The following is a 14,973-nucleotide window of genomic DNA, read 5'->3' on the forward strand; positions in this document are numbered from 1 at the left end:
CATATATTAGAAGAAAGTTTAAAAGTTGTTCTAAACTTCCATCTCAAGTGCTGGAAAAAGGAGGGCAAATTAAATTTAAGATAGTAAAACGAATGGTTTAATAAATGATTAGTAATAAAGAATAAATATGTAGGGAATTTCTGTTGTGGCCAGTGGTAACAAATCTGACTAGTATCCATGAGGATGTGGTTCGATCCCGGGCCTCACTCAGTGGGTTAAGGATCCAGTGCTGCCGTGAGCTGTGGTGTATCTTGTAGATGTGGCTCGGATCTGGCATTGCTGTGGCTGTGGTGTAGGCCAGCAGCTGCAGCTCCGATTCAGCCCCTAGCCTGGGAACTTCCATATGCTGTGGGTGCGGCCCTAAAAGGCAATAAATAAATAAATAAATAAATAAATAAATAAAATATGTAAATAAATTATAAATAAAATTCAATAGGTATAACTCAGTTGTGGTATGAGTGAATAAGGATGAATAATAATGAGCAGAAATCAATGAACAGAAGGCAGAGAGAAATAGACACATACAAGTAAATATAGGTCATTTGAAAAGATTAATAACATTATTAAATCCCTTATAAAACCCATCAAGATAAAATAGCAAATATAGTAATTATCAATATCAAGAATGTGAAAGGAGATAGCAGTACACATCCTATAGACATTAAAAAGATAAAAAGCTTCAAAGGGTAACATCAAGAAAGTGAAAAGACCCATAGAATGGGAGAAAATATTTGCAAATCATATATCTGAAAGGAACTGTATCTAGAATATATAAAGAACTCTTATGACTCATCATTAAAAACAAAAAACTCAATTAAAAATAGGCAAAGAATCTGAATAGACATTTCTCCAAAGAAAATATGCAAATGACCAATAAGTACATGAACAGATACTCAGTATCATTAGCCATTAGGGAAATGTAAATCAAAACCACAATAATGGGAGTTCCCATCATGGCGCAGCAGAAACAAAGCTGACTAGGAACCATGGGGTTGGGAGTTCGATCCCGGCCTCACTCAGTGGGTTGAGGATTTGGCATTGCTATGAGCTGTGGTGTGGGTCTCAGACACGGTTGGGATCCCAAGTGGCTGTGGCTGTGGCGGAGGCCAGCATCTATAGCTCCGATTGGACCCCTAGCCTGGGAACCTCCATATGTTGCGGGTGCGGCCCTAATAAAGACAAAAAGACAACATAAACAACAACAAAAAAATCACAATAATGAGGCAAAAGAAATAAATTAGGAGGGTAGGATTGACATATACATACTACTATATATAAAATAGATTGGTAACAAAGTATAGCACAAGGTAATCTACTCAATACTGTGTAATAACCTGTATGGGAAAAGAATCTGAAAAGGAGCAGATATATGTATACATATAACTGATTTTCTTTGCTGTACACCTGAAACTAACCCAACTTTCTAAGTCAGCTGTACCCTAATAAAATTTATATTAAAAAAAACACAATGAGGAGTTCCTGTTGTGGCTCAGCAGATTAAGAACTCAACTAGTATCCATGAGGATGTCGGTTTCATCCCTGGCCTCACTCAGTGGGTTAAGCATCCAGCATTGCTGTGAGCTGTGGCGAAGGTTGCAGAGGCCACTCAGATTGTTCTAGCATTGCTGTGGCTGTGGCATAGGCTAGCAGCTGCAGCTCCGATAGGACCCCTAGCCTAGGAACTTCCAAATGCTTCAGGTGTGCCCCCCCCCAAAAAAAAAAAAAACCAAAACCCACCATGTTCACATCCACTAGAATGTCTAAAATAAAAAAGACGGCAAGTGTTGATAAGGATGTGGAGAAATTAGAACCTTCCTACAATGCTAGAAAGAATGTAAAATGGTGCAGCTGCTTTGGAAAACAGCCTGGCAAAAACTTTTACTTGACTACTCACAGCAACATTATTTATAGTAGCAAAAAACTGGAAACAACCCAAAATTCCACCAACTAATGAACCAATAAACATGATGTGGTATGACCATGCAATAGAATACTATTTAGACATATAAAGGACTCACATAATGATACATACTAATTCATGGATGAACTTTGAAAGCAATGTGGAAAATAAAGAAGTCAGTCACAAAAGACCACATATTGTATGATTCCATTTTATAAAATTTCCAGAATGAGCAAATCACAGATAGATGGTAGATAGCCTATTGCTAGGGGTAGAGTGGCTTAGAGAAAAATGAGGAGTGACTGTCAGTGGATATGGGGTTCGTTTTTGGAGAGATGAAAAAAAAATTGTGCCCAAGTGGGATTTATTCCAAGAAAGCAATTTCAGATTAACAATTGAAAATCTGTGAAATTCCGTGCATTAAAAATAAATGAGGAAAATCCATGTCTATCTCAATAGATGCGGAAGCAGCTGACACCAATTCAAGAAAATAAATCAGAAGTACAAAGCAGGTTATCCAATTCAGACTATCAAAAATGTATCCGGGAAGTTGCTATTGTGGCTCAGTGGAAATGAATCTGACTAGTATCCATGCAGACGCAGGTTTGATCCCTGGCCCCGCTCAGTGGGTTAAGGATCCAGCATTGCTGTGAGGTGTTGTGTAGGTCGCAGACATGGCTTGGATCCCACGTTGCTGTGACTGTAGCATAGGCTGGTGGCTATAGCTTGGATTCGACCCCTAGCCTGGGAACCTCCATATGCCGAGGGTGCAGCCCTAAAAAGACACACACACACACAAAATGTATCTGTCTCGTATGCCCCCTCACCTAACTAAAATAAAGGTCATGTTCTATAACCACGCTGAAGAGAAAACACTAATGTGTTTGTCTAAACAATGCCTTGGGATGGTGGAACTGACTTGGAAGGAATCAGGGTCCTCGAATGTCCAAGAGGAACAAAGCTACTATACTCCCTGGACCAAACACATTACATTAGACATATTTTAACAATTTTGTTCTTTAAGCCACTGACAATTGTGTCTTGTTAAAACAGCTTAGCTTTGCCCCTACTGATCTGGAAGATGGTGTGTAATGTAAAACAGGAGAAATAACATTTGTACACTGGAAGAACATGTTGATGAGCAAAGATGATTAAGCATCAAAAAAGGTTTACCCAGGGGGATTATGGAATACCTTGCAGATCTTCCTGAAGAAGATTGAATTGCTCACCGTGATACAGGGCCAGCTTGCTTACAGTTTTGATTCTGTTTGGGCATTTGCTAGAATAACAATCACGTTTTATTTTGGCACATATCACATTACCAAATTTTAAGGGCTTTAAAAATGCTCAGGACTGTGCTGATTTATGTGTTTTGATAGATAGACTTTATCCATTTACATTTATTATAGTGATATTTTTGAACTTATTTCTACCGTATTTCTTCTTGTTTCCTTTTTTCTCTTTTCCTGGCTTCTATTAAGTTTAAAAAACCCATTTCTATCTCTCACCTCTCATTGTTTGGGAAGCTCTATATTGCATTTCCATTCTCTTTAATGTTTTTGATATGCATTACACATTTTCCTAGAAGACTCTAAAGTTACTGTTTATCTTCTAAACATCCCTGTTTTAAGGCCATTGAAGCCCAATTTACCCACTGAACACCTTCAAACCCTGCTCAAGCTAATCTTACTATCTTTTTCTTAGAGCTTAGATTTTTACCACTTTTTAAACACATAAAAAAATGCCTTTTGTTTACAATCAATAGTAAATTAAATGTATTTATTTAACGTTATTGAAATAATTCTTGAGAATCTCTTTTCTGAGACTTTAAATGAGGGCCCAGCACCTGCCTCATGTTAAGTAGGTCCTCAGTACGTGGACCCCACCTTAACAGCCACCCAAAACGAATAGTTGTTTGTCTCTTGAAACAAGGCCTGAGTCCTCAGCAGGCATGGATTCCTCTGAGTTAGATGCATTTCATGGACAGGTCTCAAAGACCAACCTCTCCTTATGTTAATTTTTGAATACTGTACTTGACTCTGTAGCAAGCTAAATGATGCAGGATTAAATGTTCTCATTTCTGAGCTGTGAAATGTTGAAAGTGATCAGGAAATGAAGGCAGAATGTCCATCCTCTGAGAGAAAAATCAGCCAGTCTGTGTTGTGGCTGCTCTTGGCTGCCAGTTGGAATGCAGCTGTTAAGGCGGCTGTTTAACTGTTTGCCCAACTTGAAAGGATACTGCCAAGTGGCAAATATTTTTCATAACAACATTTCACTTTTGCTGAGAACAAAAACAGTGCACTTTATTGCTCTCCAGCAGTGTGTCAAACATGACAGATTTATAACTCTGCAGGTTCACAACCTAGACTGAACACGATGCTCATTTCCATTTTAATGTTTATTAAAAGAATAAATAGCCTCCCAAAGGAAGCGTTTGCACAAAACATCTCTATACCTTAATTATTTGTTGAAAGGGCAGCAGATTAACTTGAGAAAATGAAATGAAATACCTCTGAAAAAGAACAATGAAATGTCAAAGGGAAAAAGGAAGGTTTAAATATTTCAAACCTTTTTAATGTGGCCTAAGAGTGACTTTACCCCTTTTTGTCCAGGACAGATGAGGGCAGCAATAGCCCAAGAAAACACTCATCTACTGAATCCCCCACAATTCTCAGGTCTCATTCTGGATCAATGAAGTTAATTTATGTTGTTAATTAAAATATTTATACTAAGTACTTAGCAAACAATTGTGTTAAATCTGACAGGTTGTGAACTGGGGGTGGTGCAAAAGGGTTGTCAACTATTGTATTTAATGGTTAAAATGTGTATGACAAATATAAGCATTCAAAATGAAGAAAACCCATTCAAATGCATAAGCATGATTTTCTTAAAACCCAGAAGTGCATGCATGGATCATGATCATGTCAAACAGCTCTCCACCCTCAGTCTCTTCTCCTTGGTCAGAAGCTTTCAAAAAGGCTCATGGAGAAATACTTCAGGCATGCAGAGGGAACCTATACACACCTATTTGTTCCAGTTGAAGTGATGTTAGACAGCAGCTGTAACCACCATTCATAGCATTTAGTGTCTAATCAACACAAGCCCTTATGAAGACTATGGAGATCAACCAGAGGGGTGGGGGGCGGGGTGGAGTCTCATTTAATAAACCCTCACAGTTAAAGCTGGAGCTGAGATATTCTTAAAGGTGAGCTGGGCTGAATAAAGATGGTCAATGGAGATTCTAACCTACATTTCCTCTACTGTTTACCAATTAATTAACTTATAAGTGACAATAATCTAGGTGCTTCTACAAATTGCAAAAGCATACTTTTCCACAACATTGACATGATTTCTTGTACAAAATTAGGCAAAGTCCCATGCGCTGGGTAATGGTCACCAAGGGAGGCAGCCACAAGTTTTATACGCTCTTTTTTTCACAGATCAGAAAAATAGTAACTACAAACCATGGATGAAATCTATAAGATTGCTTCCACAGAAAGGATCCAGCTGTTGGAAAAAGAACTGGCTGTGCAGTTGGCAGAACTGAAGTTTGAGATAGAAGAACAGGGGACTCTTCAGGGGTCAGTTCCTGGAGCTTTCAGGTAAATAGTGGCAGTGTGAAGGCATGGTCTTCAGGAGCTTTAACTCCTACTATCAGCCCCACATTTCCATCAACACCCCCTCTCCTCTTCACTTGGACAATTGACATTATGTCAGTCTCACACTGCTGTCCCTGAGGTTTTCCTGTATTCTAGAATTGTCAAGGTCTGCAACCTACACCTCAGCTCACAGCAATGCTGGATCCTTAACCCACTGAGCAAGACCAGGGATCGAACCCACAACCTCATGGTTTCTAGTCAGATTTGTAACTACTGCGCCATGGCGGGAACTCCTTTTTTTGTCTTTTTAGGGCCACACCCGCAGCATATGGAAGTTCCCAGGCTAGAGGTTGAATCGGAGCTGTGGCTGCCGGCCTATGCCACAAGCCACAGCAACACCAGATCCGAGCCACATCTGTGACCTACACCACAGCTCACAGCAGCTCAGGTTCCTTAACCCACTGAGCAAGGCCCGGGATCAAACCCACATCCTCAAGGATCCTAGTCAGGTTTGTTATCGCTGAGCCACGATGGGAACTCCCAACATATTGTTTAAATTATAAGATACTGATTTTATGTGTCAGTGGAGTGAGATAGAGGTTTAATAAGCACAATAGTTGTTAGAAATGAGGTTACTGAAGGAAATATAGATGAGGAAAGAAATATTGTCACCAGTGTGCCTCTGCCTATACAATGGAGTCAGAAATAGAGAGGTAAATGAGGGTAAAAAACTATGTTTGTTTGGGGAGAAGGAAAAGAGAAATGGCCCAGAAAAGATTTAGCAGGCATGAGGTGTACAGAAGAGAGATTCTAAGACCGAAGCATGTGCCTTTTACATGCACCCAGCAATGAAGTATAATATGATATACTTATTTAGAAATGAGCACTTGTGGAGTTACAGATTAATCAGGGCCTGTCTTTAACCTGATCTATTATAGCTTCTATAATTACAGCTTTTATTGCATATACCTTCCTGCAGCTCTGTTCGAATGCCAAAGGACATTTCTTTCTTTAGAAGAGAAAGGGAGCTGGCTCTAAAGAAAACTTTACAGGTGAGTAGGACAGTGGGCTATTTCAATACAATAAGTTAGAGTTTTCTAACTTGTTGGAGATTCATTGCAGGAAAGGCTTATATTTTCAAGTGAATGGCTGATCTACTGACAGTGGTTACAAGGACAAACCAGCCCAATGTTCAGCTAACTGATGGGTCAGAGCAGGCCAGTACTTCTTTGGAGGTATCTATTTTTGTAGTGTTTTAGACTTTACACTTCCTTGATTTAGGATATTAAAATTTGTTATTTGGAAACTTATGTATAACAGCACAATGTGTTATATGAAAACTATCAGAAATTGTATGTAATCTTCTGTCAATAGACACTGATAGTTTTATTTACTTCTTTGCTTTTGTTTGCCTACTTTGTTCCCTGGGGTTCAGGTGGCTGAGTCAAAGCCCCTTGTTATTCAAGCAGATGTCATGCAGAGGGAGCTAGAGAGCTGCCTAAGGAGAGAGTACACTCCTGAAAATTTACCTTTGCTTCTGTTGCAGGTAGGTCCTTTTGCAATTTGAAAAACACTTCTGGAATTTAGTAGAAATGTATAAACAAAGCTAGCTTTCAGGTGTATCCTCTGGCCAGGATAGGATTTTCTCTACATGTATGGTTTGCAGAAACTGGTTAATAAAAATGTTATTTTGTTAGAGACCCATTTAAGTTTGGCTCTGATAGTCACTCAATGGACTGACTAAATTTCTATTAGTTAACTCCCTGTGCTGGTTTTATGAGGCAATATAACATTGTCTCAGACCTCAAAAAGCTGTTGGCTGACCTAGGAAAGATAATTTCCGAAAATCTCTCTTAAAAAGATAACTCACAACAAAGGGGAAAAGATTTTCCATAAAGATTATTATTGCAGAATTATAAAAAAAGTGAAAAAATTGGAGTCGCCTAAATGTAACAGGAAAGTTAAGAAAAACAGCATGGTATTTGATAGAATATTGTTCTGCCATTAAACCTTTTTTGCATAAGGAGTGAGGTTATTATGTAATATTAAATAAAAACTAATGTGTGCATGTATCATAATAATGGTCCTTTAATGTATAGAAAAATCACATGAAGGACATAAACCAAAATGTTAGCAATTACTGTCTTTGGATGGTAGAATAATGAATTTCCTCTTTCTACTTTTATATATTTTCTAATTTTTAAATAATAAACATGTATTGTTTTGATTTTTAAAATTCTTTGTTCTTCATTCTTATGTTATGAGTTACAGCTTCCCTATGCATATAAAGTAGCTCATTAGCATCTAGTTAGCAATTAACTAATAAATGAATCATAAAGAAACAAAAGATAGGAGATTGTATTTGCAAGTCAAACTGTTGTCATTATCTTCATCCAGGATTCTCTCCCCCTCACATTTCTGTCACTCTTCTGTGTATATTAGTGCTTCTCATTGGAGAGAAGGGGAGGAGGATAGAGGTACGGTTCATTTGGCAATGTCCTGGGACATTTTTGATTGTCATCATTTGGGGATGGGAGTGGATTGCTACTAGCATCTAATGAGTAGTGGCCAGGGATGCTACTAAACATCCTACAGTGCACGGGAAAACCCCTACCACAGAGAATTATCAGTCCCAAACATTAGTAGTGCTGAAGTTGAAAACCTTAGTACAGTCAATTTCCATATGATATATCTTCTGCCTAAAAAACTTAACATTTCTCATAGTACAGATATGCCAGGGTCAAATTCCTTAGTCTTTGTTTTTTTTTTTTTTTTTTTTTTCTGAAAAAAATCCTTATTTGCCTTCATTTTAGAAAGGCATTTTTGTTCAATACAGCATTCTAGCTTGATAGTTTTTCCTTTTTATCACTTTAAAGATGTTGTCCTACTGTTTTCTGGCTTGCATATTTTCCATTTCCTAACACAATATGTCCTTTTGTTGCTTTTAAGATTTTCTTTTAATTGTTGTTGTTTTTTTTTGTTTTGTTTTGTTTTGTTTTTGTCTTTTTTGCTATTTCTTGGGCCGCTGCCACCGCATATGGAGGTTCCCAGGCCAGGGGTCTAATCAGAGCTGTAGCTGCCAGCCTATGCCAGAGCCACAGCAACTCAGGATCCGCGCCGCATCTGCAATCTACACCACAGCTCACGGCAACGCCGGATCGTTAACCCACTGAGCAAGGGCAGGGACCGAACCCGCAACCTCATGGTTCCTAGTCGGATTCGTTGATCACTGCGCCACGACGGGCACTCCCTCTCTTAATTGTTTTAAGCTATTTGATTATGATGTTCCTTGATGAGGTTTTCTTTGTGTTTCTCTTGGTTTGAGTTGGTTGAACTTCTTGAATTGGAACTTTTATCATTTTCATCAATTAAAGTTTTTTTCAACTGTTATTTCTCCAAATATATTATCTATCCTTATCCCTCCCTATGGGACTCCAGTGATGGGTATATTAAATAACTTCATATTGTTCCATAAGTCACTGAGGCTCTGTTAAATTTTTTTCAGTCTTCCCCCTCTCTCCTGGGGCTTCATTTTGTACAGTTTCTATTGCTAGACTTCAAGTATACTAACCATTTCTTCTGCACCATCTAATCTGCTGTTAATCCCATCCAGTGAATTTTTTACTTCATATATTATAGTTTTAATTTCTAGAAGTTCTATTTGATCATTTTTTATGTTTTTAATTTCTCCTATTATGTTCATATTTCCATTCAATTCTTGAACATATTGAGTATATTAATAAAGGCGCTTTTAAAGTTCTTATTTGCTAATTTCATCACTGGTGCCATTTCTGGGTCTGTTTCTCTTCATTAATTTTTTTTTTTTTTTTTTTTTTTTACAACCACACCTGTGGCATATGGAAGTTCCCAGGCTAGGGGTCAAACCAGAGCTACAACCATGGTATATACCACAGCCATGGCAATACCGGATCCGAGCCACATCTGTGACGTTATGCCACAGCTTGTGGCAATGCTGGATCCTTGTCTTCATTAATTTTTCTCCTGCTATGGGTCATATTTTCCTGCTTCTTTGTGTGTATAGTAATTTTTTTTTTTTTTTTGGACAGTGGGAATTGCAGTTTTACGTTACTGAATGCTGATTTTTTTTTAAATTCCTTTAGAGATGTTGGACTTTATTTGGCAGGCAATTAAGTTATAGATCCACTTCACACTTTCAAGCCTTGGTTTTAAGCTTTGTTAGAGCAGGTTTAGAGTAACCTTCACTCCAGAGATAGTTTATTCTTCTTACTAAATTGTGATCCCTCTCATGTCTCCATTGAATGCCCAAATGTTCAGTGAGGACTCTTCACACTGATTGGAATTTGAATATCTCTTGACCCTGTATGAACTCAGAGAAATATTCAGTTTACAGTTCCTTAGTTAGTTATTCTTTGCATAGCCTCATGGGTTTTCACTCTCTGTATGCAGGGCTTAATAGTTAGCAAAAAATTCAAAGGGATCTCTATGCATATTCCTGCAGCCGTTTTTCTGCATAACTTTCAAACTCCAGCTGACCCAGCTTCCTAAACTTTGATTTCTCTTTCCTTAACCCAGAGAGACCATCATGTTCTGTTTTCCTATTCCATGGTTCAAAATCAGCCTTCTTCAGGCAGAAAACTAGGGTGGTTGTAGGTCCCATTTCATTTGTTTCCTTTCTTTCAAGGACAGCAGCTCTGCTTTGCCTGTTTTCCCATGTCAGAAAACAGTTGCCTTGTGTATTTTGTCCTATTTTCTAGTTGTTTATGATGGAAGGGTAAGTCTGCTCCTATTTATTCCATCATAGCCTGTATCATTTTTATCAGAAATAAAATATTTAAAAGAGTTGGCTTATTTGACTGCTTTTAATTATCAAAATTTATTATCTGAGGTTAAAAGCTATTATCTCACCTATAATGTGATTTGTATTTTAGATTCATAACTTCAGTTTTTTTAAAGTTTTAAAAAACTTTTAAACTCAGCTTTAGATAATTTTATTGGCTGTTACATCACTGCTAAAATTGTTCACCAATTGATAACTGAAACTACAGTCTATTGGATTGGCCAAAGCCCTACTGCTTTATTTAAACTTGAATGGTATATTGAGCCTGGTTTTATTTTTTTTAATTTTTAAAAATTTTTGTCTTTTATCTTTGTAGGGCTGCACTTGTGGCTTATGGAGGTTCTCAGGCTAGGGGTCTAATCAGAGCTGCAGCTGCCAACCTACGCCAGAGCCACAGCAACACCAGATCTGAGCCGCATCTGTGATCTGTACCACAGTTCACAGCAACGCCGGATCATTAACCCACTGAGTGAGGCCAGAGATTGAGCCTGCAACCTCATGGTTCCTAGTCGGATTTGTTTCTGCTGTGCCATGATGGGAACTCCGAGCCTGGTTTTTAATTTTATGATCTTCATACATCTTTCCAAAACAACCAGAGACTTATTTTCCTATTGTTAGTGTTCTAAAGAGTTAATCCAATCTTCCTGTTATAATTATATTCTAAGTGTTAATTTTTGATGTTGTTGTTGTTAAAGTATTATACAGAGAGAATTACCCAGCTGGCCCAGAGTAAATATTTGCATATGCTTAGGTGGAAGAGATTTTGCCATCACAGTAAGATCATGGAACAACTCTATCCTCTTTATAAGGTAAGAAGCCCATGAGCAGCACCTGTGGGCTGTTTTTCGTAGTGAAACAAAGTGATCATTAACCCTGTCAAAATGCTGTTATTAAGTATAGTCACCATGCCTGTACATTAGATCTCTAGACTTACTCGTACTACCTAACCATAAATTTGTTTCCTTTAGCCAATATCTCCCCTTTCCCCCAGCCCCTCCAGCTTCTGGTAACCACTATTTTTGGCTTCTCATAGTTTGACCTTTTTTTTCTTAGATTCCATATTTAAGGGATACCATACAATATCTGTCTTTTTATCTGTCTTGCTTATTTCACGTAGCATAATGTCCTCCAAGTTTCTTCATGTAGTTACAAATATTAGGATTCCTCTCTTCCTCTTAGCTGAGTAATATTCCATTGTATGTATATATATGTGATATATATATTAAAATATATATATAACTATATATGTATTACACTGTATATATACAATATTCCATTGTATATATATACCACATCTTCTTTATCCATTCATCTATTAATGGACTCTTAGGTTTTCATATATTGGCTATTGTGAATAATGCTACAGTTGAATGTGGGAATACAGATATCTCTTCAAGATACTGATTTTGTTTTCTTTGGATATATATCCAGGAGTGGGATTTCTGGATCATGTGGTAGTTCTATTTCTAATTTTTTGCAGAATTTCCATACTGTTTTCATAATACATGTACTAATTTATATTCCCACAGTGTAATTTATCACTTTTTAAAAAAGTCATAGCTAAAGATGCTAAAGGAACTAATGGATGCCCTTTCTTTCCAGTTCTGCCCATAGCAGAAGATTATGGTACCTATTTTTAAGAATGAGATTTAAGAGAGTTCCCGTTGTGGCTCAGCAGAAATAAATCTGATGAGTATCCATGAGGACGCAGGTTCAATCCCTGGCCTCTCTCAGTGGGTTAAGGATCCCCTGTGTTGAGGTGAACTTGGTGTAGGTCACAGACACAGCTCAGATCTGGCATTGCTGTAGCTGTGGCATAAGCCAGCAGTTCCAGCTCTGATTCAACCCCTAGCCTGGGAAACACCATATCCCGCAGGTGTGGCCCTAAAATGGAAAAAAAAAAAAGAAGATTTGAAGGAAGTTTTATGATTAAAAAAAAAACAAAAAACAACAACAACAAAAAACAAAAAACGTATTTTTCTTCATAGAATATAGGTAAAAAGCTAAGAAACCAGCACCAGTTACTAAATATCCCTATGCACTGACTCTTTGCTGGATTGCTCTCCTTCTAAGTCCTAAGAATGTGACTGACCACTGTCCTTGTCAGTCAGATTTGGAATATGGAAGATTTTTGATATTCCAAGAGCCTCTTATTTGGCTCCCAAACAGTATTACACTGTACTTGGAAGCAGATGACACAAGGAAGAAGGCTTACAAATAACCAAGTTCTGTCTTTGCATCTTTCTTAAACAGAAACAAGTTGCCTACATTATGCAGGAATACAATGATGCCCTTCATAGAGCTGATAGATTGTCTGTTGCACGAGAAAACTTCCTTATGGGAAAAAAGAATCCTCCTAACTTAGTGACACAGGAAGACCTGACTATTTACACAAATTGGTTAGTGTGTCACCTACACTCACTCAAGACTATTCACCAATACCTGCAGGTATGTGAGACAGTTAATGTGATGCTGTTGTGCCTCCCAGGATGGTCAGCACACTGTTTTCTCACATCTGTCATTTAGTTTTGAATTGTCAGTTTCTGGATTCCAGTGCCCTGCAAATAGCAGGAAAATAATAGGTCACTAGCTTTTTTCTTTGAGATCTCTGAAAGTTTTTTCTTTTGCAAATTTGCTCTAATGAAATCACTCCATTTAGCTTTCTCAAAGATGTCTCTGTTACACTATTTCACTGTATAAGTTTTTGATTTTCATCTTCCTGTTCTGGATTTATGCTCTCCTATGTAGAGCTACTTTTTTATTCACCAGCATCTAATGAGGGTCTAATTCATGACGGTACAAGTCCTCAGCCATGTAGGAACTATATAATCTTTGCTGAAAAGTAAGTGGGTCACAGGATGGTAGGAAAATGGGCAGTAAGTAGCCAACAGTGGGCTAAGAAAGAATAGAATAAGTAGGGGCATAGAGTAAAGAGAGTCACAGAGGAGAGGCATCAAAAAGGAGTGACATGACTACATGCTCATTTTAGATGGATTATTATTTTGCCACCTAATCTTTTCTTATTCTTCTATACCTCATCTGGAGTGTCACCACCAATAACCAAACCTGGCCATTGCCTTGGCATCATCCCTTCCCTAATCCGTGACTATGGGTCTACCTCTGAATCATCTTTCCCCGTCACATCATATAATAATCTGTTCATAAGTCCAGGTTCCCCACTGAACTCTGAATGCTTTGAATTTTGTCCCTGATCTTTCTATCTCTAGTACCTCACACAGGGCCATGTCCACTAGGGGTAGCTGATCAATATAGACCTGCCTAGAGGTTAAGGTCATTTACAGTTGGCAACAGCACCAGGTCACCCAGCTCCAGATTTAGCCCCATGATTGGTAGGTTACTGAGATCTACCTCCTTTCTCCTCTATCAAAGCAAAGGACTGCTCCTGAAACAAAGTCTAGAAGCTTCTGTGAGAACTGAGTTGATGTGCGGCCTCTTGGTTGTCCCCTTCTGTAGGCCCTCCAGTATTTGCCTCTCTCCAAAGTGCTAAGTATAGCTGTGGATGAAATCCCAGAGGTTGGTCAGGAAAATGAAAAGGTCCCTGTTGATGACAATGACCCTGACATCCAGGGTTCTGAATCTCCAGGCTCTATGAATACCAATATTTCAGGTAAGAAATCTTTTCTAGAGAAATATGAAGTAAAAACATTGGGATTTTGCACATGTGCTATTTTGTCACCTGATCTTGCTTAAAAATTTTCTGTATACTAAGAAGTTGTATCTTCTTAATAAGCAAGTATTAATTTAATATTTTCTGATGGCAAAAATAACAAATGCATCTCTTAGTCATTATTATCTCTTTATAACAACAGTTAAAAGACAGGAAAAAAGCAATGAACTTGAAGTTGGGAGTGCTGAGCTCTAGGCCTATTTCTGTTGTGGCCTCACTGTGTGCCTTCATGTTTAGATCAGTTCCTCCCCTTGGGCCTAAATCTACTCATCTCCAAAATAAACCTTTTAGATTAAGTGATCTCTAACATTCCTTTCTTTTTTTTTTTTTTTTTTTTTTTTTTTTGGTCTTTTTTTGGCTTTTCTAGGTCTGCTCCTGCAGCATATGGAGGTTCCAAGGCTAGGAGTCTAATCAGAGCTGTAGCCACCAGCCTACACCACAGCCACAGCAATGCTGGGATCCAAGCCACGTCTGCAACCTACACCACAGCTCATGGCAACGCCAGATCCCTAACCCACTGAGCAAGGCCAGAGATCGAACCCACAACCTCATGGTTCCTAGTCAGATTCGTTAACCACTGCACCATGACGGGAACTCCTCATTTTTAATATTACATATTTTTTTAAAAAATTCCTTATCTGAATCAATTTAATAGTCTTTCTGCCCTTACTTTGTGTCACAGATGATTAAGAAATCTGATAAAGCTTTTATTCGGAGTGATGTATTTACCAGGTACACCTGGAGAGGCAGTCACCAATTGTGGGAAATCAAAGAAGGTATTTGAAAGCAGGGAGTCCAAACTGGGTGCTTAGAGAAGAGTAGGAGTGAGCCAGATGAAAGGAGGTAAAGGTTCTCAGCTTCCCCTAATATATTTGTTTATGTATGGGTCATATTCTTTTTTTTTGTCTTTTTGCCTTTTCTAGGGCCGCTCCTGTGGCATATGGAGGTTCCCAGGCTAGGGGTTGAA

The 14,973-nt window shown here is 38.2% G+C and overlaps 1 protein-coding gene across 14 annotated transcripts in view; it reads left to right on the forward strand.

Annotated features, from left to right (window-relative positions):
• The window catches only part of C1H6orf183 (chromosome 1 C6orf183 homolog), a 203,437-nt gene that overhangs the window by 38,575 nt on the left and 149,889 nt on the right, over nucleotides 1–14,973 (forward strand). For 12 of the 14 annotated variants that reach the window (XR_002343788.1, XM_021090812.1, XM_021090809.1 and 9 more), the window contains 6 exons: nucleotides 5,341–5,502; nucleotides 6,479–6,551; nucleotides 6,935–7,045; nucleotides 11,014–11,127; nucleotides 12,572–12,766; nucleotides 13,793–13,946. Coding sequence is in view for 12 of the 14 variants with exons in the window: in XM_021090812.1 (XP_020946471.1) it covers nucleotides 5,366–5,502; nucleotides 6,479–6,551; nucleotides 6,935–7,045; nucleotides 11,014–11,127; nucleotides 12,572–12,766; nucleotides 13,793–13,946 (784 nt within the window). In the remaining 2 variants the exon portion in view is untranslated. Of the gene's footprint in view, nucleotides 1–5,340; nucleotides 5,503–6,478; nucleotides 6,735–6,934; nucleotides 7,046–11,013; nucleotides 11,128–12,571; nucleotides 12,767–13,792; nucleotides 13,947–14,973 lie in introns of those variants that run through there. The other 2 variants (XM_021090832.1, XM_021090836.1) reach the window with 2 other exon arrangements.

Source organism: Sus scrofa, chromosome 1 (genome assembly GCF_000003025.6).
Source record: "Sus scrofa isolate TJ Tabasco breed Duroc chromosome 1, Sscrofa11.1, whole genome shotgun sequence".
Taxonomy (NCBI): Eukaryota; Metazoa; Chordata; class Mammalia; order Artiodactyla; family Suidae; genus Sus; species Sus scrofa.